This window comes from Palaemon carinicauda, chromosome 7 (assembly GCF_036898095.1).
Source record: "Palaemon carinicauda isolate YSFRI2023 chromosome 7, ASM3689809v2, whole genome shotgun sequence".
NCBI classification, from domain to species: domain Eukaryota; kingdom Metazoa; phylum Arthropoda; class Malacostraca; order Decapoda; family Palaemonidae; genus Palaemon; species Palaemon carinicauda.
The window spans coordinates 171,675,681-171,700,674 of NC_090731.1; the positions used below are offsets into that span (position 1 = coordinate 171,675,681).

General features: G+C 35.0%; 1 protein-coding gene across 4 annotated transcripts in view; it reads left to right on the forward strand.

Moving 5' to 3' along the window:
* The window catches only part of LOC137644180 (tudor domain-containing protein 1-like), a 61,210-nt gene that overhangs the window by 26,789 nt on the left and 9,427 nt on the right, over positions 1 to 24,994 (forward strand). For 2 of the 4 annotated variants that reach the window (XM_068377176.1, XM_068377180.1), the window contains exons 7-16: positions 2,374 to 2,444; positions 3,172 to 3,232; positions 5,233 to 5,414; positions 9,336 to 11,059; positions 12,059 to 12,523; positions 13,115 to 13,248; positions 15,400 to 15,526; positions 16,656 to 16,820; positions 18,104 to 18,276; positions 23,342 to 24,691. In XM_068377176.1, coding sequence (XP_068233277.1) covers positions 2,374 to 2,444; positions 3,172 to 3,232; positions 5,233 to 5,414; positions 9,336 to 11,059; positions 12,059 to 12,523; positions 13,115 to 13,248; positions 15,400 to 15,526; positions 16,656 to 16,820; positions 18,104 to 18,276 — 3,102 coding nt within the window. In that variant the 3' untranslated portion in view covers positions 23,342 to 24,691. Of the gene's footprint in view, positions 1 to 2,373; positions 2,445 to 3,171; positions 3,233 to 5,232; positions 5,415 to 9,335; positions 11,060 to 12,058; positions 12,524 to 13,114; positions 13,249 to 15,399; positions 15,527 to 16,655; positions 16,821 to 18,103; positions 19,361 to 23,341; positions 24,692 to 24,994 lie in introns of those variants that run through there. The other 2 variants (XM_068377179.1, XM_068377177.1) reach the window with 2 other exon arrangements.

Consider the following 24,994-nt stretch of genomic DNA (forward strand, 5'->3'; position numbering starts at 1 on the left):
GCCCACTACCGGGAAGACGTGACCCACAGGAGGCTCGATATGTTCTCTATTGGCCCTGTGGTGGCTGCACAACAGCTGGTTTAAAGCTCCGGCTCCTTAATGGACAAGTAGCAGAAGGTTGTTACCCGGTTTTAGTCTGCATGAATGAAAAGGTATGTCTGGCCCTTATTCTTTTCTTCATTCTCCCCTCTCTTGGGGAAAGCAGCATCCTGGGTTCTCTGCACAGCTGACCTCAAACCACTGCAGGTAAACCATGTTTCCTTGTGTTCCTAGTATTAAATTAATACTGTCACGTCCCCATACCCTTACGAGGTGGTATTGGGATTGTCCTAACTTAGATTTCCATCTAAAGGACTCCAGGTCAACTTCCTAGGACTAGTCACACTTCACTCCTTCACACACTAGCTTACGTAGGCCGCGGTCCTTGCAGAGCAAGGCACTTGCGAGGGGCAGGGACTCCTTATCTTGAGTTCTAACACACTCAGATACTGCGTCCCCGGGCAAAAGCCAAAGCCAGTACGGCTGGGACTTACCACCCTACCTAAAGGTTAAGTCACCCTAATTAAATAGCGTGGTTTGTATTTCGGTTACGGAACAAATGACAAATTCGTAGGTAATTTGTATTTTTCCTAACCATACAAACCTTAGCTATTTAATCAAACTTGCCCGCCAGCCCTGTCCCCCGGGATAAGTCCTACCTCTAAGCTAAGTGAGCTACTCACCAGTGTGAGGGGGGGGGGTTAGCTAGCTACCCCTCCCCTACCCCCTCGCTAACTAGCGAGGGGGTAGTAAACCCTCGTTAAAAATATAATGGCTCGTCATTTCAGCTACGCCGTAAGTAATACCCTAATTAAATAGCTAAGGTTTGTATGGTTAGGAAAAATACAAATTATCTACGAATTTGTCATTTTAATGCTGTTAATGGTCTTAAAATATTTTATTTTTCCTTATTTCCTTTCCTCACAGGGCTATTTTCCCCTATGGGGCCCTGGGCTTACAGCATCCTGCTTTTCCAAATAGGGTTGTAGTTTAGCAAGTAGTGATAAACTGTACTGTAATTGATTTCAGTAATTGATTTCAATAGTTCAGGTTTGAAATGTTGGTACATTTTACTCGCTATGTTTTGAATTCAAACATTGACTTTGCATATCTTCTAAGCAGTAACAACAATAATCATAATACCGTGTGTCCATAAATTTGAGTTTTGGTTTTAATGTCTTATTATAAAAATATTAATGACTGTTCAGTCAAAAGAATTGCACTAAATTATTTAGAAAGCTCGCAAGTTTTGCCTTGTATGCAACTTGTTTAGTTTTGGGTGTGTTTTGGCGGAAATCAGAGAAAACTCGTGTCCCTTTAAAGGACAGCTACGCTGCCATCGATGCGACACACAAACTTGCAATTAATCAGTGCAATGAAGACACTGTCAACTATGGGTCGCTACGGCATTTTGATTCACCTTAATCAAATATCTTAATAAAAGTCTGTTTTTAGAAAAGGATAGCAAACTGAATGTGTATGAATAATGTGTTATATTAATACAAAAACACACTTGAAAAAAACTCAAATTTACACACACCAAGTATAAATAATAGTTATTTATTCTATACTTGATTTTCATTGTAGAAGGCATGATTTGTTGGCAGCACATTAAGTTGCTATCTATCAAAAAACATTTTAGTTCAACTATACTGTAGAGACCAGGTTTATACAAAACTGAACCTACATTCCAAGTGGAAGCTAAAGAATTATATCTGGAACGCCCTTGCCATAAACCCACACAAACACATTAGATTGGTCAAAGCTTTTAACATTGTTTACGGATGACCCGTAAATTATATTCACAATAACCTGAGGCCTTCTGTAGTCTTAATAATGTGATTAAAATATGATTTTAAGATGGAGGAATATACACACACAACTTTATTAAATTGTCAATATTTGCTTCAGCTTCAAAATTGAATGCATTATATATATACTGTATGTTGTGCCACTTACCTTATAACTTGTTCACTAAATTACATTAAAAACCTTTAAAAATTACTGCATATAGTATGTGTGTGTGGATGTGTAACGCAGAAAAGTTAATTACCCATATTTCTTAAGGGAAAATTGTTTTGGTTTACAAGCATTTTTACTAGCTAGCTTGCTCCCAGAATAAATTAAACTTGTCTACGCAGGTACCATTATATTACTACAATACTAGTAAAAGGGGCTTAGTTTCTTTAGCTCGTGATCTGTTATATTTTGAGCTTTTCATTTTTAAAAGTATCTGATAAGCATAGTGTAGAATTTGGGTAGAAGTGATATGTTGATTTAGCATGAATTTCTAAAGCATTTTAATTAATAAAAAACTTGCTCCTTTTTTTCCAGAATGCTAGATCAGTTGGAAATAATGATCAGATATTTTCAATGGATGAAAATAAATGCAAAGAAGATAGCAGGTAAGATATTTCAGTTTTGCTCATGCATGTTTTGTGCAGAGAGGGTGAAGATGGTTTTTATAGATATTTTAGTCCATAATGTACTTCATAGTTCAGGGTTAAATTTCTACCATGTTAGGCTACAAAATGAAAGACGACCTGTGAATAGTGGATTTCACACGCCCTTTCTTTATACACGACGCCCTTAGGGGTGATCGCGCGAGGGTAGTAACCTCTGCATTCCATACTTTAACTTTCTCTGGTATATTTGGAAGTTATTTATATCAGAAAAGTGACAAGAAGGACTTTTCACCGGGCGACACAGGTCTCTCCCCAGAAATAGATTTTTCCTTCGTCAAAATCCCTTTTATAGTTCAGGGTTAAATTTCTACCATGTTAGGCTACATATAATAAACATTGCTTATCAATTTTTATAGGTATGCTTTTTCTAAATTAAGTTGAAATGCTTATCAATTGTTATAGGTATGCTTCTAAATTAAGTTCAATATTCCAATTGCTATCTTGGTTATTGATGCATATCTTCCAAATTTTTAATTATGAGATTACAAAGGTTTCTGATATTCCATTCGCTGTCAAAGAACAGTTATGAATTATATTTTTGTCTTTGGCTAGCATAGTAATTCATATTAGAATGAATATTTTATAGATTTTAAAAATGAATTAACTTCTGATTATATAGAGAATTTTTGAAGTAAAAAAACAACTAATCTTTATTTTTAACCTCCAGATTTCAGCATCCAGTATCTTCTACAACTGTTGAACCTTTGAAAGAGAAGCCAAGAGAAAAGGTGAGAGGTAGATAATGTTTTGAAAAAAAAAATTGGTTATCTTATTCAAATAATAGGTACTTCATTACCCTATTTCTTCGTCTCCCAGATAGTCATATCCTGTATCTGAAGAGCTGACCCATCAGAGGGTATACATCTTAAGCCTCTTCCACACGAAGGGAAGCGCAGGCAGGGCACTCTGATTTGCCTGTATTTCTCTGTTTGAAAGTGTTACCAGATCAAACAGTCCAATGCAGGCAGTAGGTACAAGCAGGCGAACGTTGACTTGGCTCAGACGTCAGGCAAAGGCCAGAGGGTAGAGTGCAGTCTGACCTGTGCCAGGCAACGTAGTCCCTAGTCAGCCGCCCTTCCAGTGCCTCAACAATGGGCATGGGCACTTCGATGTTCTCCCTTGGTTTCCTCGTTTATGACATCATATACACTTGTGTTTACCAACCACACCACAAAATTGGTATCAGTGTCTACCCGCCATTCCTTTATCCCTCGTGTGGAAGGGCCTTGGTCCTGATGTAAATGATTAGTCATCTAAATTATGACATATGACTGCAAAGTTTCCCAAGTCACTGAATAACTCAAATATTCCTCTTTGTATCTAGATCAGTCTGAACTTGAGAAAATTTATACAAAGTATTGGGTTATATTACGAGCTATAATTGATTTTATTAATTAATTTATTTATTTTACCCTTTTAATCCCTATTTATTTCACATCTAGATTTTATTGTATGAAAGTGTTGCGATTTGTATTAAAGGTTAAAATGATACTAAATGGTGTGAGTGTACAGATATGATTGAATGATTTTCGTTATATAGCGCTGAATGGCCTTGGATGCCCCAGTGCTTGGCTTAATACCTAAATCCTATATTCAATTCACATTCAATTCTAGATCAGTCATCATACTCCCTTCCTGTCATTAATAATACTTGTGCAAATACATAGCATCATGTACCTGAAATGGATACCAATTCAAGGTTCTTACTCATTTGTCATTATACTTACATGTGGGTCTTTTCCTTTCTAGTATTGACTTGATAAAAATAAATTGTAACAATTTGTAAACAAAATGACAAAGTCGACCTTTATCATCCGCAGTAAGAGGGCATGCTATCGTAACATTTGAGGCTATAATTTACCATTCCAAGTGATAATTGATAATGAGCTGTTAACTATACAAATTCATTATGTAAGATATAGTAGATAATAATAAAGAGGTACATATGCAATTATTTTTATCACAAATATTAAATATGGTAAGAAGGAATTTACTGTAACAATAACAAAACGGTAGTGGCAGTATGGTGAGCTGACCTGTTATATTTTGAATAATGCTAGTGCCTAACTTTAATTGGGTGAATCCAGTCTCATTTAGCTTTAAAAATTCTATTATAGTACTGTACTGTACTTTGTGAGTATATTGAAAAGCCACATTATCAAATAATAGTCTTTCATTATAAAGTATGTAAAGCTGCTGATTACCTAAGATAATAGCTTGGGAATTATTTTGTTTATTCTAATAACCAACCCTTTGTTACCCCCACCAACAAAGTTGGGAGTAGGTTATTTGTTTGCCCCAGTTTGTGTTTGTTTATGTATGTGTATATGTTTGCGAACAGCTTCCTGGCCGCAATTTTAATCGTAGACTAATGAAACTTGCATGGATGAACTTATGTAGAAAGCTGAAAATGGTTAAATTTTGGAAGGTCAAGGTCATGGTCAAGCAAAATGTCCAATTCACGTAATCAGCCATAAGTTTGGACATCGTTGTCACAGAGACTTCAAACTTGGTTGATATTTGCGTGTATGAAAATCCACGCTAATTAATACATGTTCAGGTCAAAGGTCAAGGTCGAGAAATAAGCTGCCGAGGTGAAGGTCTGCTTTCTACTGAGTGCCCCTTAGTTAGCTAATGACATTGACATTCAGCAGAAGTACCGTGTTAGTTATTTTTAATTTCTGTAAACTATTACCTTATGAAGTACTTGGAAATGGAATTTTTACAGGTTGCTGTTGAAGTAAATGTAGGCTGTGTGTCTGTTGGATGGAGGCAGCCCCGTCCCTGTGTTGCTGAAGGGTGTTCTTCTATTGGAAAATTGAGATGCTCAGTTTGCAAAGCATTTTATTGCTCAAAAGTATGCCAGATCGATGACTGGTTTGGCCACTCGAAGAGCTGTCGTAAGCCTCCGTAAGTATAAATTTAAACAGTACAGTGCTAGATGTTGTAGTTTGACTTTTTATACCCTAGATATACTTTTGCTTATTAAATTACCAATAATGTATGGTTTATTACTTTAGATTTTAAATTGTCTTTTGTTGTAATTATAAGTAATAAAACTTTTATATTAAAACTACTAAAGGTCTCCAATTTACAAGCATTCGCCTTAGAAACATTTGGATATACAGACACAAATCTAACTGAAAATATGATATATTTTTTAACCCTTTTACCCCCAGGCTATTTGGAACTTTCCAACCCTTAACCCCCAGGCATTTCTTTTTTAAGCACATTTTCCAATATATATATATTTTTTAAATTGCTCTAACAGCCTTAATTTTCATCATAGAGAGGTCAGGTTGGTCTCATTCTTTTGGAATATGCCTGAAGTTTCTCATAAAGTTATCAAAAATATGAAAAAAAATGTAAATAGCAGTTTTTTGCAAGGACGTACCAGTATGTCCATGGGGGTAAAGGGATGAGTTTTGTGAAACGTACCAGCATGTCCATTAGGGGTAAAAGGGTTAATAAAGTAAGCAAATCAACATTTGTAATAACCTGATATCTTTTTATTACATGAAACCTGACTGTTGACTTTTGTAGGTGGAAATCAAATGGATTGGATTCATTTAGGCTTACCCGTTGAGATACTACCACTAGAGAGTTATGGGGTCTTTTGACTGGCCAGACAGTACTATATTGGATCTCTCTCTCTGCTTACAGTTAATTTTCCCTTTGCCTACACATACACTGAATAGTCTGGCCTATTCTTTACTTATTCTCATCAGTCCTCATACACCTGACAACACTGAAATTACCAAACAATTCTTCTTCACACGGGGTTAACTACTGCTCTGTAATTGTTCAGTGGCCACTTTCCTCTTGGTAAGGGTAGAAGAGACCCTGACAACACTGAAATTACCAAACAATTCTTCTTCACCCAAGAGGTTAACTACTGCTCTGTAATTGTTCAGTGGCCACTTTCCTCTTGGTAAGGGTAGAAGAAACTTAAGCTATAGTCAGCAGCTCTTCTAGGAGAAGGACGCTCCAAAATCAAACCATTGTTCTCTAGTCTATGGGTAGTGCCATAGCCTCTGTACCATGGTCTTTCACTGTCTTGGGTTAGAGTTTTAGGGTACACTTGGGCACACTGTTCTGTCTTGTTTCTCTTCCCCTTGTTTTGTTAAAGTTTTAAAGCTTATATAGGAAATATTTATTTTTAATGTTATGCTTCCTAAAATTTTGTTTTTCCTTGTTTTCTTTCCTCAATGGGCTATTTTCCCTGTTGGAGCCCCTGGGCCTATAGCATTGTGCTTTTCCAATTAGGGTTGTATCTTAGCAAGTAATAGTAATAATAGTGATAATAATAATGATAATAATACCCTATGTAAAAATTTAACAAAATTTGACTTTGAAACAACTCGACTTACAAACAGCTCCTTGGAATCTATTAAGGTTGTAAGTTGAGGACCTTATGTATAAATCCATTACATATTTTATCTTCTTTAACTGTCTTTATGCAGCTTTATGAATAAGAGCTTTTCAGTTTTTAGTATAATTTCGCAGTTTTAAAGACATTTCTTAGTTCGTACATACTTCACTGTGTCCTAGACTGGAAGGTTTTGTATTTAATTTTTATTGTCATTGCTTATTTTTATTTTTCTTATTGAATATTTTGTAGGTTCTATGACCCTCAATTTCAAATAGGCATGTTATTAGTGCTTAGCAATGTTGAATTGTTACAGTTTATCTTCAAAGTCTAGGATTTCAAGTTCATTCTTTTGAGTGACCCTAGATTTGTTTGGAAAGTTCTTGGTGTTTGTTCTTCCTAAATGAATGTCCCTTTCTTCCGCTGCATATATTTTCTACGCTTTCTATTGACCTTGTCTACTTTTTAGAAATGATTTTCAACAATATCCTAGACTTTCCATTGCACTTATCTATTTGGTATTTAACCCTTTTACCCCCATGGACGTACAGGTACGTCCTTGCAAAAGAATGCTATAAAAATGTTTGATATTTTTTTTTTTAAAAATTCAGGCATTTTCCAAGAGAATGAGACCAACCTGACCTCTCTATGACAAAAATTAAGGCTGTTAGAGCAATTTAGAAAAATATATACTGCAAAATGTGCTGGGAAAAAATTAACCCCCTGGGGGTTTAGGGTTGGAAATTTACAAATAGCCTGGGGGTAAAAGGGTTAAATGCTTTCCGTTATTCGTCTCTAAGGAAAGGTTGGTAAGCATTTAGAGCAAGGGAAATGAATGTCAACACTTTCAACAACGGAGCACAAAAGCCTGCCCTGGAATTTTAAAAAAGCATTTTTCTATGGCTCCTTTTCCAAGCACTTTGCTGACAAAGGGGTAAAGTTCTAGGGTTTTTGCTTGAAAGAATTGTGTCAAGGGGTGAGGGGAGTTGGTTTGGAGGTACACAACCAAAGTAGACCTTTCCAGACTCTGATCTGTCCCCACCGACCAAAAATCTATGGGTGTTGAAAACTTGAACAACCCCTGACCTGTGGAAGGTCATTGTTTAGGCCCTTTACCCTTTCAAAATGAACTAGCACCCCTCCTTCCAAACTCTTTCCTTTTCTGACAAAAAAAGCCTGGGTCCCAAAATTGTTTCTGGTAAGGCAGAGCAACATGTTTATCATTGACCATTTCAGCATATCATTGATGAGCTACATCCATGTAAAACTGCTTCTTTTGGTAAAAATAAGTGTTCACAGGGTACAGTATTCATGAAATGAAGAGTGAATGAAAAAAGCCTGTCAAATTAAAGAAACAAAAATCAGCAGAATGGGACAAGTCCTCATTTACTAGAGATATTAACATTAATATTTTGCTCTTTAAATGGCTTAAGTATGATCTATTATTAATGTGGAGTTTGGTGATATATTTTTTATTTTACTCTTAACCCTTTTACCCCCAAAAGAACGTACTGGTACGTTTCACAAAACTCATCCCTTTACCCCCATGGATGTACCCGTACGTCCTTGCAAAAAACTGATATTTACATTTTTTTTTTGCATATTTTTGATAATTTTTGAGAAACTTTAGGCATTTTCCAAGAGAATGAGACCAACCTGACCTCTCTATGACGAAAATTAAGGTTGTTAGAGCAATTTAAAAAAGATATACTGCATAATGTGCTTGAAAAAAAATAACCCCTGGGGGTTAAGGGTTGGAAAGTTCCAAATAGCTTGGGGGTAAAAGGGTTAATTTGTAGTCATGTTTCTCTTCTGTATGGCACTTTGGGCATTTACTGTGTCTGGTGTTTTCCGAGCAAAATTAACTTTCTTCTGCACTGTTTTCTTTGTGGAGCTTTATCCATACTTTTGGTGATTCTGTTAAATAATTGGTTTATCATTGGGTAATGACACAACCATACTGTATGCAACTTACTGTCTGAAGGGATTGTGGTGTTTAAGTGTACATGAAGTATCTGAGGCCCTGTAAATGGGTTGATATGTCAGTGCACCTCACAATGATTTAATATATTATTGCCTTTTCTTCTAAGATTTAGAGCAGTGGTTCCCAACTTTTTTTCTATCATTTCCCCCTTGCACCTAGTTCAACCATCCAGATTTCCCCCTTCATGCCCCGCCCAGCCCTCATGCCCACTCGCCTGCCTCAAGAAATGGGCATGACACTCAAATTCTCCCCTTGAATATCATGTCAGTGAGAACTGATATGATCATATCACAATTGAGTGGCTAACAACAAATTGCCGCACATACTATGTGGACATTTTCCGCTTGTTTTAGTTAGTAGGTAGTGTAATTATTTCCCCCCTGGAAGCTTCAAATTTCCCCCCAGGGGGAAATTTCCCGCAGGTTGGGAACCACTGATTTAGAGCAATGAAAAATTAATTTTTTTTTCTCTCTTTCAGACCTCTAGAAGACTTTGAAGGAGTAAGTGATGAAACGAATGAAATGCATAAAGCATTGCCCAGATCAACATTAAGTAAGGATCCCGTGATGGGAGCCAATTCAAAAACAGAGAGGGCTTCTGGTGGCAAGAGTGCAAATTATGAGTCTCACACCCTTGGAAATAAAGTTCCTGAACCAGTGTCGCCGAGGCTAAGTGAAAATAAGGAGAAATATGATGTAGCCAAAAGTGAGCTTAGCATTAGTAGAAATCCAGAGACCCATTTTCTCAACTGTGAAAGTAGAGATGTTTTTAGTGACAGATTGGTCGGATGCAAAACGACTGATTTGTCTGATGCTAAGAACATGGCTGTTGATCATGGAAGGAATAGGTTCACTGGAGTAAATCAAGACAATTTGAGAAGACCTTTTGACAAATTTAATGACAAATCCGTTGCCTCTAGATTGCAAGAACAAAAACAAGAGCCATTGAATGATCAAGCTGTTAGTAGGAATGCTAGTAACAAAGTTGAAGGCTTTGATTCCAAAACTTCTGTCTCAAAATCACCAGAATCTTCTAAAAGGGATCTTTCTACAACAAAAAGATTGGAAGGTAATGCCGTTTCCACTGCTGGCTTACCCACAGCCTCTTTACCTTGTAGTAAATCTGGAGTTGATTTGAATGCTAAAGCTGTCCCTAGAAGGACTGGAACATTATCCGCTGGTAATGCTGGAAAAGAAGGGACTAAAACCGTAGGGTCAATGTCAAAACTCATGGAAATGGATTGCATTGTTGATGACATAGAATTGAATTCCAATCTTGTAGGACTTGTTACAGTAAAGGAAAGTTACAAAAATTTCACTTTTCTTGTGATGGCAGAATCTGCAAGTTATTTACTTGGAGAAGCTCCTTCTATTCTGGAGAAAAGTAGTTCGGCTCCTAATTTTGAGGCCGCAGTAGGGTCTCTAATTGCTGCAAAATCTCCAACAGATGGAAGTTGGTATCGTGCATATGTATACGGAAAGAAAAGGGAAGTTTATAGTGTCATATACATTGATTTTGGCAATTTCGAGCATGTTAAGGAAATTAAGTCTCTTCCACCAGGAAAACTTTCTACCTTACCAGGCCTTGCAGTGATAGCCAGTTACCATGGTGAGGTGAGTAATGACGGAGAAAAGTTAATGGATGCCGCAGTCGTTTTGGATGAGCAAGTGACATTGAAGGTCACAGGGAAGAAACCTAGAGCCCTCAGAGCGACATTGTTAGAAAGTACAAATTCTTCTCTTTTAGGCAACTACATTATTAGACCCTGGTACGTTGCCCTGCCGCAAGTTAAAGGCGCTAACGCAAATAGTGTTTGCGACAATAACTCCACTCAGAAGAGTGAGAAGGTGGTGGATGATGGAAACATAAGCAGTGCTGATCATAGCCTTTCTGATAATAGTATATCCAAATTTATCACCATATCACCCCATTATGCCCCAGAAACCAGTCCTGCTAAGTCAGATGCATTGAAAGGTCATATGGTTAACCATATCAAACAGGAAAGTATATCTTCGGGTCAAAATCACGGTACGAAATTCTGGTGTCGAGACCTTCGCAAAAATAACTTGGAACCCAACAAAGAGTACAAAGTGATACCAGTTTGGGTTGGAGAAGATAACACGTTATTCGTTCATTGTTTGGGAATAATTGAAGAGGAGATTGAGGAGATGTCTTCGATCATCAGTAATCACTGTAAGAAAGGTAATTATGTTTTTGTTTCCTTTTTGTTAAATGGTTTGAGTGAAGAAAGCTGTGGGTGACAGGAAGATTGATGTGAGAGGCAAGAGAGCGCGCTAGAAATAGGAATGAATGGCGAGAGATTGTAAATGGTAAATGGTTTTGAGTGAAGAAACCTGTGGGTGACAGGAGGATTGATGTGAGAGGCAAGAGAGCATGCTAGAAATAGGAATGAATGGCTTGAGATTGTGACGCAGTTCTTGTAGTCCCTGCTGCTTCCTCCGGTTGCCTTGGATGACCACAGAGGGAGCAGCAGTAGGGGATTCAGCGTTATGAAGCTTCATCTGTGGTGGATAATGGGGGGAGGGTGGGCTGTGGCACCCTAGCAGTACATTCCTCGTCAGGCTGGGAGGAATGTAGAGAGGAAAGGTCCTCCCCCTTTTTTTTTTTTTTCCATTTCTTTGATGTCGGCTCCTCCCAAAATTGGGGGAAGTGCCTTGGTATATGTATGTATGTATCATTATATTTTTATTGTAATGTTAACGAAAAAAAAAAATTGAGTTTAGCAATTCCGACTACATCCAATAACTTTGGTAAAATGTATAACTTATAGTATATACATAGTGGGTGTAGGTAAATGGGAAATTTACAAATTTTTACCGTGAAAACATTGATGCAAAGTTACCGAAGGTAGTTGCAGTACAATTATATTGAATTTATTTGTTAAGTGGAATTGAGTTATTTTTATGGATTGTGATATTAGATTTGATTTCAAAACTATTATATACTCTAGTGTACTATACACTATCGTCAATTCTTTTTAGCGAGGCAGATTTGCACCGGGTCGCAGGGCTGCCCTTTTAGCTGGAAAAGTTTCCTGCTCACTGATTGGTTGGACAGCAGGAAATTTTTCCGAGCTAAAAGGGCACCGCTGCGAGGCGGTGCAAATGCGCCTCATTTAAAAAAACTTGTGTATAGTTGGTTTATTGTTTACTTCAAACTTTCATTATTTTTATCTTGCAGCTGAAACTCCATCTTCGCTTGAGGTCGGTGAATTAGTCTGCGGTTATTGCGAGATCGACAGCGCTTGGTATCGCTCCGAGGTGAGAGAGATTAAGAAGGATAAAATCACCGTTCAGTTTGTCGACTTTGGGAATTCAGATACCGTCGACGCCAAAGATATCAGAGTTTTCAGACCAGAACTCCTTAAAGCTCCCCTAGCAGCAGTCCGAGTCAAATTAGCCAAAGTAGAGGGCGGTAACAAAGAAGTGAAGAATTACCTGATGACCTTGGTTCAAGATGCGAAGACTTATAAGATGCAGTCGGTTAAAGGAGACGCATCTCAATTTGAGCTGTTTGATAATGGCGTGCTATTAAATGATTACATGTACAACCTTGTGAAAAGTAAAAAAGAAAATCCAAGCGAGAGGAGTGATCGTACGGAAAAAGCGCCGTTGCCAACGAAGGACGGGAAGTCTGAGTTGCCTGGTAAGGTTATCCATTTTTTAGATATCTTGTATGTTTATTCAACTTAATCTTTATGAAAATATAAGTCCATTTTTCAATCCTATTTGAATTAGGTACAAAGAGATATGTTATTGGTTTGTCATTTTACTGGATTGCATTTAACCCTTTTACCCCCAAGCTATTTGGAACTTTCCAACCCTTAACCTCCAGGCATTTTTTTTTTTTCAAGCACATTTTGCAGTATATTTTTTTTAAATTGCTCTAACAGCCTTAATTTTCATTATAGAGAGGTCAGGTTGGTCTCATTCTTTTTGAAAATGCCTGAAGTTTCTCATAAAGTTATCAAAAATATGCAAAAAAATGTAATTAGCAGTTTTTTGCATGTATGTACCAGTACGTCTATGGGGGTAAAAGGATGAGTTTTGTGAAATGTACCAGTATGTCCAATGGGGGTAAAAGGGTTAAGATATGAGTAAAACTATTCGTACCCATTATATTGACCTAACTTTATATCCAGAGTATTTAATTTCTTTGATAATAAAAAAAAACTGATTTGTAAATATGTAAAACTGTATATCGTTTAGTATCTTATATCGAGTATTTTTTGCACAGGTGAATCCGAGGGCCCACGAAAGAAGGTTCCTTTGTATGAGGATTGCAAAATGTCACCACTCAAAGGTGGGAAAGATGTTGAAGTGATAGTTATTCACACAAGTGGACCTCATGCAATATATGTAATTGCTAAAGTAAGTACGGTACTGTACACTTTATTTTCTTAAATGTACTTTGAGAGCTGAGAGTTTAAAGGTTTAAAGGCTGCTCATGAATGGCAGAGGCAAGGGACAGTGACATTGCCCTATCAAGCAGAACAGTGCCATAGAGACTGATTATATATACATATGATCAGCTTCCAAGCCCCCTTTCCACCCAAGTTAAGACCAAGGAGGGCCATGCAATTGCTGCTGATGATTTAGTAGAAAAACTTATACTCCCCCAAACATCCCCTCCCCCCCATCCTTAGCTCACAAGGATGGTCAGGTTGGAGCGACCAAAGGAACTAACGAGTTTGAGTGGGGCTCAAACCCCATTCACCAGTCAGGGAAGTTACCGCATCAGTCAGCACATATGGTATCAAAATTTGTTTTTTATCATTTAAGTTTTCCTTCTCATGTAATAATAGGTTTATTATATAGATATCTCTTTATCAACATCTTGACATATTGGGGTCACGTAATTGTCGAAGTGCATTGGTTAGATTGACCTTTGTGGGGCTTAAACAATCTTTCTTGGTCTAAAGTAACCTAAATGGTTATTTACAAATCAAGTGATTTTAAGATTACCTAGTTGGAAAGAGTAAAGGTTTGGTAGGGAAATATATTTTATTTCATCTTGATAGAATGCCCTTCAAAAGTCTAGTTGTGGAATTTTATTTTGTTTTAGCAAATAAATTTTACTTTTGCAATTATCCCAGGTCAGGAGTAGCCCTTTGTTACACTTGATATGCCGATATGTGATCACAATCATCTTTATACAGATTTATTTTATGACCTTTGATAGACCTCATTAGTGCATCAGCTAATTTTGCAATCATATGCTCATAATTCTATAGATTGGAGTACTGTACAGTATTTGGATTTTATATTGAAATAACTTTTTACTAATACTGTAATTTGCTTCATAATTGATTTCCAACTATGGTATGTAAGTCTCGTGAATAGTTTAGATGTAATTATCTTTGCCCTTCATATTTTACCCATTTCTGTAAGGGGTTCATGTTTCCTATCAATCATTTCACACATTAATTTAGGTTTTAAGAATTTAAAACACAGTGAAATCAAAACCTTCCGGAAATGTAGCACTGTAAATTTCACTTACAACATTGAAAGTTTCTGGGAAAAAAGGGAGAGTTGGAATTAATCCTTTAAAGTTGTGTGGTTGAAACCTTAATAAGACGTAAGTAGCACAGTAAATTTCCTGTTGAAATTGAGTTGAAACCATCTTAGAAAAAGTTAGGTGAAATATTCCTTAAAACATGGAATGGTTTGAAATTTTACCTGGAAAAAGTAGTTGAAAACATCCCTTAATAAAACATTGTGTTTAGGTGAATATCCTTACTAAGGATAACTTCCTATTTTGTCAGATCTACTATACTGTACATCTTAACCCTTTTACCCCCAGGCTATTTGGAAATTTCCAACCCTTAACCTCCAGGGGGTTATTTTTTTCCCCAGCACATTTTGCAGTATATTTTTTTAAAAGTGCTCTAACCATCTTAATTTTTGTCATAGAGAGGTCAGGTTGGTCTCATTCTCTTGGAAAATGCCTGAAGTTTCTCAAAAAATTATCAAAAATATGAAAAACAAAATTTTTATAGCATTTTTTTGCAAGGACGTACCGGTATGTCCATGGGGGTAAAGGGATGACTTTTGTGAAACGTGCCAGTACGTCCTTTGGGGGTAAAAGGGTTAAAACTGTTGATATCTTTTGCCTTGTTCCATTTCCATCTTATCTCCTTTTTATAACATCTGCCACATCCTTGCTTCAAATATTCATGCTGGTAGTTCCAATACTAACCTCTTGGACTTCCTTCCTTAGCCTCTTTTCGTCTTTAGATCTCCCGACCCTTTTTGATGGACGTGGACTCTATTGACATTAACTCATAGCCTCAACTGTACTAGAAGTCATCATTGATAAAGTAGCCTTGATAGATAGATAAATAGATTATTATTTTTGTTATTAGAGATTGATATGTAAACTAATTTGTAATTAAAACAAAAATTGATAAATCTATTATGTACCATATACTGTACACCACAAAATGTGTACAATGCCATTATGGTAAGTGACAAGCTTATTGTGTTCAAGTTTCTCATAGACTTTTCTCTCTTGTTTTCCAGTCTGCAGTTACTTTGTATGAGGATTTAGAGAAAATATCTGTGTTAATGACACAATATTGTGAATCTCATGTCGGTGCGTATTACGAACCTCGGCAAGGGGAAATGTGTTTGGCAAAGTTTAGTGAAGGTACAGTGATTTGTTTTCTATTTCTCTTATTTTACATTTGAATGTTTTGAGTATTTTTTGTATTTTAGCTGTACTAATATGTAATAACAGTTTATTAACTTTGTGTTGATAATCAAAATCATAGTACAGTAAATATTGTAAAGGTTACTACAGTAGTACCTTGGTGTATGAGTTTAATTTGTCCCAGGAGCTAACTTGTAACCTAAATTGCTTGAATTCTAAAAAAAATTCCCACGAATAAAGAAAATTCACCCAATGCATTCCACAAGTCCATAAATACACATGTACACTCATTTTTAAAGGTTTGTAATGGAAGCTAGTGAACAAATTATAACCCCTAACATCAGAAATAAATACAAATTAATAATTCCCAATAAAAAAAATATTGACAAATAACCTCGCACTTTTACTTTGGAGTAGTCATGGCTAGTGTGAGGGAGAAAAGAGAGGAGAAAGGGGTTAATGTTTAGAAGGAGAATCTCCCTCCCTGAGGGAAAAGAATACATATGTATACAGTATATGTACATATGTATGTATTTTGATATACAGTGTATATATTTTTTTTTTTTAAATGAACCTTGCCGGATATTCATAATGCTTCTCTCTTAAAGCTGGTTAAATATATTGTAAATGTCTACCCTTAGGTAAAGATTTATATTTTTATTTATTTGTAATTTAGTTGCAAGTTGAATATTTTGTTAAATGAATATGAATATTTAACCCTTTTAGCCCCAGGCTATTTGGAAATTTCCAACCCTTAACCCCCAGGGGGTTATTTTTTTCCCAGCACATTTTGCAGTATATTTTTTTTAAATTGCTCTAACAGCCTCAATTTTTGTCATAGAGAGGTCAGGTTGGTCTCATTCTCTTGAAAAATGCCTGAATTTTCTCAAAAAATTATCAAAAATATGAAAAAAAAAATTTTTATAGCATTTTTTGCAATGACGTACCGGTACGTCCATGGGGGTAAAGGGATGGCTTTTGTGAAATGTACCAGTTCGTCCTTTGGGGGTAAAAGGGTTAAAGGATTTCATAAAACTTGATTACCTGATATGTACATTGTCTTGTCATATAGATATTTAAATATTGTATCTTATTGTACGAGTTTATGTATATTTATTTCTTCTAGATGGTTTGTGGTACAGAGCAGCCTGTATTAAACCAGGCCTCGTTTCCTCCCATGTGGTGTTTGTGGACTACGGCAATTTAGAGGAGGTACCAATGAAGGACCTGAGACAGATCACCGACGTGTTCCTAGAGCTTCCTTGTATTGCTCACCATGCTGTTCTTAAAGGTAAGGTTAACTAGTTTATCTGTGGAATAGAAAATTCCTCAGAGAATAGAACTCATACATTCATTTCATGCCCAGTTCAGTAGGAAAAATAACTAAGGAGAGAGATGGAGAGAGACCCTCCGCAGATTTATGAATAGTTGTGCAGTGGTAAACAGGAAATCCAGAGCAGTCTGTTACTATAGTCCATTTCTTTTAGCGATGTATATTTGCACCAACTCGCGGCGGTGCCCTTTTAGCTCGGAAAAGTTTCCTGATCACTGATTGGTTAGAATTATCTTGTCCAACCAATCAGCGATCTGGAAACTTTACCGAGCTAAAAGGGCACCGCTGCGAGTTGGTGCAAATATGCATCGCTAAAAGAAATGGACTATAGTTTCAAAGGAATATACCTCCATATATGTATTTAAAGGTAGCTCATGAATGGCATAGGGCAAGGGACAGTGACATTACCCTAAGAAGCAGGACAATGCACTAGAGACGGACGATACACACACATGATCAGCGTCCAAGCCTCCCTCTCCACCCAAGTTAGGACCAAGGAGGGCCATGCAATGGCTGCTGTTGACTCGGCAGATAGATCTATACGTTCCCCTAAATCCGCCATCCTTAGTTCACAAGGATGGTGAGGTTGCTGCGACTAAAGGAACTTAACGAGTTTGAGTGGGACTCGAACCCCATTTTGGAAATTACCAGTCAGGGACACTACCACTCAGGCCACCACAACTTCGTGTAATTTTTTTCTGGTGTAATAATTAGCAAGTTTTAAATGCAACTGTTTTTAGTTTGTAGTTTCTTAAATTGTGTTTGCTGCATATCTAAAGTTTTTGTATGTATTACTACAGAAATATCTAATTTTTTGGTATTTATAACTACTGAAATATCTAAAAAAAATTTGTTTTACTACAGAAATATCACAAAATTTTTGTATGTATTACTACAGAAAGATCTAAAAAAAAAAATTGTATGTATTACTACAGAAATATCTCAAAATTTTTGTATGTATTACTACTGAAATATAAATTTTTTTTGTATGTATTACTACAGAAATATCAAAAAAAATTTCTATGTATTACTACAGAATTATCTAAAAAAGATTTCTATGTATTACTACAGAAATATCTCAAGATTTTTGTATGTATTATTACAAAAATATCTAAAATTTTTGTATTCACAACTACTGAAATATCTAAAATTTTTGTATGTATTACACTAAACGTTCCTTACATGATTTTAAACATCTGCAAATTTGTTAGACATTAACGTAATGTTTATATTTCACATAGGTGTATCTGAAGATGACGTGCAAGAAGGTGCCAAGAAATGCATTGCCGAGCTGTTGCCGCAATATACCCCGCTCAAAGCTGACGTTGAATTCACTAGTGATGGGGTATATGTCATCGATATTCCCTCTGTTTCTGAGACCCTTATTGCTGAAGGTCTAGCCAAGTCGAAATAGGTATTTAAGTTTTTTCACACTCGTAATTCTTCAGTTAATTTTAACCTTAGTTAACTTTTTTTGAGGTGTTATAGTTCATAATTAAGTATATGGTATGCTTTGTTATTTTATAACTGATAATTTGTTCTGTTATGATTCATATTTACCATTTTTTCTTAATGCAAATAGTTGAACTGCATTAAACTAAGCATCAAAAACATTTTGTCACTTGAAAAGAATATGGCAGAAATAGCAGTGTTATTTATGATTATATTTTCAATTGAAGCTTCTGAAACTAAAGTTGTTTTTTGAAGAAAACTGTCATATTTACCCTTTTTCCCTAATGCAGTTAAGTATACTGCATTAAGTATCAAAAACATTTTGTCACTTGAAAAGAATATGGCAGAAATAGCAGTGTTATTTATGAGTATATTTTGAAACTGAAGTTGGTTTTTGAAGAAAACTGATCGGTACCTCAAGGATGTATGAAGTTAGTTATTGCGTAGTCCTTGTTTTTAAACATTGTAACAAGGCTTCCGTATGAAAAACTACTTTTCTTGAGGATTTATAGAAAATCCCACTTTTCCTTGAGAAGTGTGTAAGCTTTCTATTTCAGACATTGCTTAAATAAGTTTGGGAAATATTTAATAACTTCAGTTTTTTTTAATTAAATTTCTAAATTGAAGAGAGATAATTAATGTCTTTGAATGTTTTTGATTCTTTCATGTTGTTACACCATTTTGTTATCAAGCTAGAGAAGGTTAAATAAAATCAACAGAAGGACTAAATCAAGCTTTTATAAAGGCTGCACTATTTAGTTAGCTCGATACGTTCAGTCATGTTATTTCAGAAACAGAAATTTTAGATATATTTTACTTCCCTCTTTTTCATGTTTGGAAAAATTTGATATGAAATAATTTTGCGATGTACTTGCGTAATTTACTCTTCGTAACGCTCTTACTCGCAATTAGGTCATCGTTGACCATTTCGAGATAGGTTTGAATTTACTTATTTGCCTTTGGAGCTTTGGAAGCCATTCATTTATCCGATTGAACTGGGCAAACCCCCACAGTTGCGCTATAAAGTAAAAGCCGAGGAGGTTGGACAGCAAGATGGAAGAAAGGAAGTAGATACAGAAGGTCTCAAACTTTCAAACATACGGAGATATAATCATAAATCCAACTGAAAATAAAGATAAGGAAATAATGTAATAAAACAATATACGGTACATACATACATATACCAAGGCACTTCCCCCAATTTTGGGGGGTAGCCGACATCAAACAAATGAAACAAAAAAAGGGGACACCTCCTCTGTAGGTTCCTCCCAGCCTGACAATATTACATCATTTGATATCATAAGCTAAACATTTATAATAACCTGATATCTATTTCATATGAAACCTGATTATTTCTTGACTTTTGTGGCTGGAAATCATAGGCATGGAATTCAGGGTAGACTTACCCTAGGCCAAAATTTAACGAAATTTTACAGACAATTCGACTTAAAAACAACTTCTTGGAACCAATTGTTTGTAAGTTAAGGACCTTCTGTACGTAGTTACAGCTGCTACGGCCAAAGAGTCGCTGCAGAGACCCTAAATTAATGCTTACAGTGCTGGTTTTGCCTATGAAACGTCAATCCATGGATTGACTTTTGATAAGCATAGTTACAGTTTAATTTAATTAATATAGGGCATGACCAAAGTTATGTTTTGCAATTATATATTGCTGTATTTGATTGGCTTATTCTTATACGTAGGTATGAGTTGTCCTTAGAATATGGTCATGTTATTATGACATTTGTATCTATTAAACCTATGAAAAAATTCTTTATGTATTTCTACTAATTCATTCAAGCTGTTTTGCAATTATATATTGGTGTATTTGATTGGATTTTTCTTATACGTAGGTATGAGTCGTCCTTAGAATATAGTTGTTATCACATTTGTATCTATCTCTTAAACCTATGAAAAAATTCATGTATTTCTACTAATTCATTCATTATCTTGATATTATTGGTTAAAGAATATTTGTGATGTGCATTTTAACATACATTACACAAAAATATGAAAATTTGTCTTCCATGTTCTTTTTGCAACTTATTAACCACAGATTTTCATGTTCCTGAAGATGCTTCGTAATTGACCGTTTGTATTTCTCTTATTTTCTTGTAAACACGTTATTGTATTTGCATTTTGGATGGGTGTTAAATACAGTACACACAAATTTGAATCTGAAGCTATAATGATTTTATGGTGAGCACTTACTTTGTATTTTCTAATGCAATTGTTCTTTTGAATGTAGTTTTTCATGAAACAAAACCTAAAGAGTTAATATTATTACTCATGGTTTTCATTCATTTACAATATGTAGAAGGAAAAGTAAGTACTTGTAGATAGCTCACCAGACTTGAATATCTCTTTGGCTTAAATTTACTCATTTTTGTAGCTAAAAATATGATTGTCTACAACTTAGTCTGTAAACGGGGTAACTTTCCTTATAGTAATGTACTTTGGAAAATTTTTTCTTGACATAGTATCTTAATTAACTTTTCATCCTTGCTATCTAAAATTAATTTATTCCATATTTCCGAATAATTTTTAAGCTAGGTTTATGTCAGTTCAAACTTTCAAGTGATACTGAAATAAATTGTTGGTGTTTAAACTCTGCTCTAAAATAGAGTACAACACCAGGTCTCATTATGAAGTTGCTTAAAACTGAGCACTCCTAAAGGTTACATAAGTAGTAGTAGTAGTAGTAGTAGTAGTAGTACCCATACATACATACGTATACCAAGGCACTTCCCCCAATTTTGGGGTTAGCAGACATCAAACAAATGAAACAGAAAAGGGGACCTCTCCTCTCTATGTTCCTCCCAGTAGTAGTAGTAGTAGTAGTAGTAAATCATCATCTAAACTATTGCTTATTTATATCTTCTCAATGGTCCTCTTTGGAAGGAGGTGGCAGTTTATCAAAGTGGGGAGCATAAGGAAATATTACTTAATGTATAAGTTAATACATTAAAAAATAAACTACTTATAACAGTTCAAGTTACAAGTTTGAAAGTTTTCAACTAGATTTAATAAAAATGGAAAAGTTATTTGACCCAGGAGCACCATGAGTTTGCTTTCTTACATAATCATACATACATATACCAAGGCACTTCCCCCAATTTTTTGGGGATAGCCGACATCAAACAAATGAAACAAAAAAGGCGACCTCTCCTCTCTACGTTCCTCTTAACATAAATGTAAAAAAAATGTGGAATAGATTACACGTAAAGAAATGTTACATTCAACTTGTTACATAGTTCTTTCATCTTTGAAAGCTATTCTAGTTTTTGTTTGATGTTACAACTTGTATACTGTCTTGATTTCTTAAGCTTGTGGCTCATTATTAGCTATGTAAATTAGTTCAAGTACCTAATTGTAGTTAACAGTAAGTTGATTCCTGTGGCTCATTATAAGCCATGTAGAACAGTTGTTACCTAATTGTAGGTAACAGTAAGCAAAAAGTTGTGAACTTATTTTGAAACCATGTTGCAAAACAGCAAGTTGATTCCTGTGGTTCATTATTAGCCATGTAGAATAGTTCAGGTACCTAATTGTAGTTAACAGTAAGCATAAAGTCGTGAACTTATTTTGAAACCATGTTGCACATCGTTACTAGTGACATACTGTACATACACTTCCCCTAATTTTGGGGGGGTAGCCAACATCAAACAAATGAAACAAAAAAGGGGACGTCTTCTCTCTTTTAGTGACGATAACCTGAGAAGATCATCTTTACTTTACTAATACTAAAAATGTATTTTATTTCATTTCTCTCCATATTGGATGGAATTTATTATTACAAACTTTTACAAGTTGCAGTTTGTGTTTTTGTATTTTTCACTTCCATTTTATTACAACTGTAGCTAAATGAAAGTGTTCATGAAATGTTCAATGCACGGTTACATTTATCCTTAGACCCCCTCTGAATATTTCAATAAAATTATGTAATGAATATGTAATAACACTCTTAAGTCCATTGTATTTTCTGTTTATTTGATGAATGTTTTTATTTTAGTTATGCACACATGTTAACCAGTGTAAATTTCCACAGTTTTTGTTGATTACCATATTGTAACCCATATGTGTAAAAAAAATTTATTGCCTTGAATATTTTGAAAACCCAAAGTTAGAAAAATTGATGTCTTACCTCAAACCATTATCTTGATTCTCCATTCTTTTAGTTTCCAGTTTATATTACAGAATACAGTATTGTATTTTCCTTTTACAAGTGTTAAATCAGCTTGAGGTAAAATTTTGTTCATGGGTAAGAGCAATTGATATTATTATCATTATCAAGTTAAAATATTTACATGATTTATACCAAATCAATTGTCAATACATGTTTATTGAAATTTTTTCTGTAAGCTTACTTCACAAAACAGAAACTTTATAAGTAAATTAAACTATTTTGTTTGTTAGCTTGTGAACTTTTTGATGTATTTGATTGATAATGCATACAGCTTTATGAAATAACAATTAAATAGTTTCTTGAATATTAATCATATCAATTTCTTGATAATGCAGAATAGTTTAACTAGATGTTGGCTAATTGATTTGTATTCAAGAAAATTTTTCTTTTGACAAGATTTTTTTCGGACAGGTTTGGTAATACATTTTTAAAGATATATCCAAGTAAGAAAGTAGCTGTCAGTCTGTCTTATTTAAATGGATAAGTATTTGTTTGTACCCATTATATTTACGAACCCTTTCTTTAAACATCTTACTCGTAAACAAGGAAATTTAGAAAAGTAGATAATTATTTTTACATACATACATATACCAAGGCACTTCCCCCAATTTTTGGGGTTAGCCGACATCAACAAAAGAAACAAAACAAAAAAAAGGGGACCTCTACTCTCTACGTTCCTCCAGCCTAACAAGGGACTCAACCGAGTTCAGCTGGTACTGCTAGGGTGCCACAGCCCACCCTCCCACATTATCCAATTATTTTCAGTTTATAAAAAAAAAAAAGAAAAAAAAATAAGGCTTAGATACTCTTGGAATTTATTGATAATTGCTTTCCTTGACAGACTGTCTATCGGATATTACTTGGTTGATGATCTACAAATTAGTAAATGGTAAAGTTCCTGGTGATTGTAAGCATCAATATCCTATGAAATGCACAAGTTGTTGAGAGTACAAATTTGTGAAAATTACTAATTTCTTAATGTTCATTTCGTTTATATAATAGGTAGTTTATTCATAGACTAGTGAAATACGGAAAGTACCAAACTTAAAAGCATTTGAAGATGCACAGATCCAACTGAAAATAATAAGATAAAAAAATTCTGTGAAATAAATATATTCAGTACAGTAAACTAAACATTTGTAATAACCTGATATCTATTTCATATGAAACTAGACTATTTGTTGACTTTTGTAGCTGGAAATCATAGGCATGGGATTCAGGTTAGGCCTTACCTAGGTCTAAATTTATCAAAATTCCAATTATAAACATTCTTGGAACCTATTAAGTTTGTAAGCTGAGGACCTTTTGTAAGTAGATCAGTGTAAAGTAATATTCTGCCAATTCAGTACGCTAGGGCGGGTTGTTGCTGTCACTGGAGTGTAGGTCTATATTAAGGATTGTTCATAGGCCCTTTGTCCTCTTCCTGCATCCACTTATTGCCCTTTTCACATTCATTCCTACTCCTTTCTTTATTGTACCAAGTTTAGCCAAGAGGGACGGGCTGGGCAACGGTCCTCGACCAGAGCAAAGATAAGCACTTAACAATTTATGGAGGTAACGCACAAACTCAAAATGCAAGCAAAGAAATTCGTAAACCAAAGAAACTTAATTCAGGCACAATTAATCATCAGAAACTTTAATTCCTACTCCTTTCTTTCTTGGTAAAATAGCTGGGTTCTCCCCATTTATATTTCTGCTCCTAAGTGGGTTACAGGAAGTTAATTTCATGAATTTTGAAAAAATGCCTATGAAAGTTCACCTAATTTTGTCTTTACCAATAAGATTCAGATTATTGAAGAAGATTTATAGAATAATTCAACCAGATTGTTGTAAAAAAGAATGTCTGCTAACAGTAGGAACATAGAAAATCTATTGTTTTCTTTATAGGCAACATCAGATATATAAACATTGTATTGTACTACATAGAAACTTGAGTTGGTAAACATGTATTTTGCATTGAAATTTTTTTTTTAATGGATAAAAATTATCCATGATAATTGAATCAATATTTGTGCATCAAGAATTGATATGTTTTATTTATACATTATTGCACATGCATATAGTCCCTCGTGAGTGAATATTTGTAAGTCATAGAAATTGTATATTTTGTTTATACTGAAAATGCAAAGTCCCTCAGTTTTTACAGCAATTGAATCTTATGTTAAATTGCTTCATTACAACTAAGACATACTATTGGTTTTTATTTAGTTGGAAAACCTTATTTGTGTACTTTAATTAACCCTTTTACCCCTGGGGTATTTGGAAATTTCCAACCCTTAACCCCCAGTGGGTTATTTTTTTCCCAGCACATTTTTCAGTATATTTTTTTTAAATTGCTCTAACAGCCTTAATTTTTGTCATAGAGAGGTCAGGTTGGTCTCATTCTCTTGGAAAATGCCTGAATTTTCTCAAAAAATTATCCAAAAATATGAAAAAAAAAGTTATAGCATTTTTTTGCAAGGATGTACCGGTATGTCCATGGGGTAAAGGGATG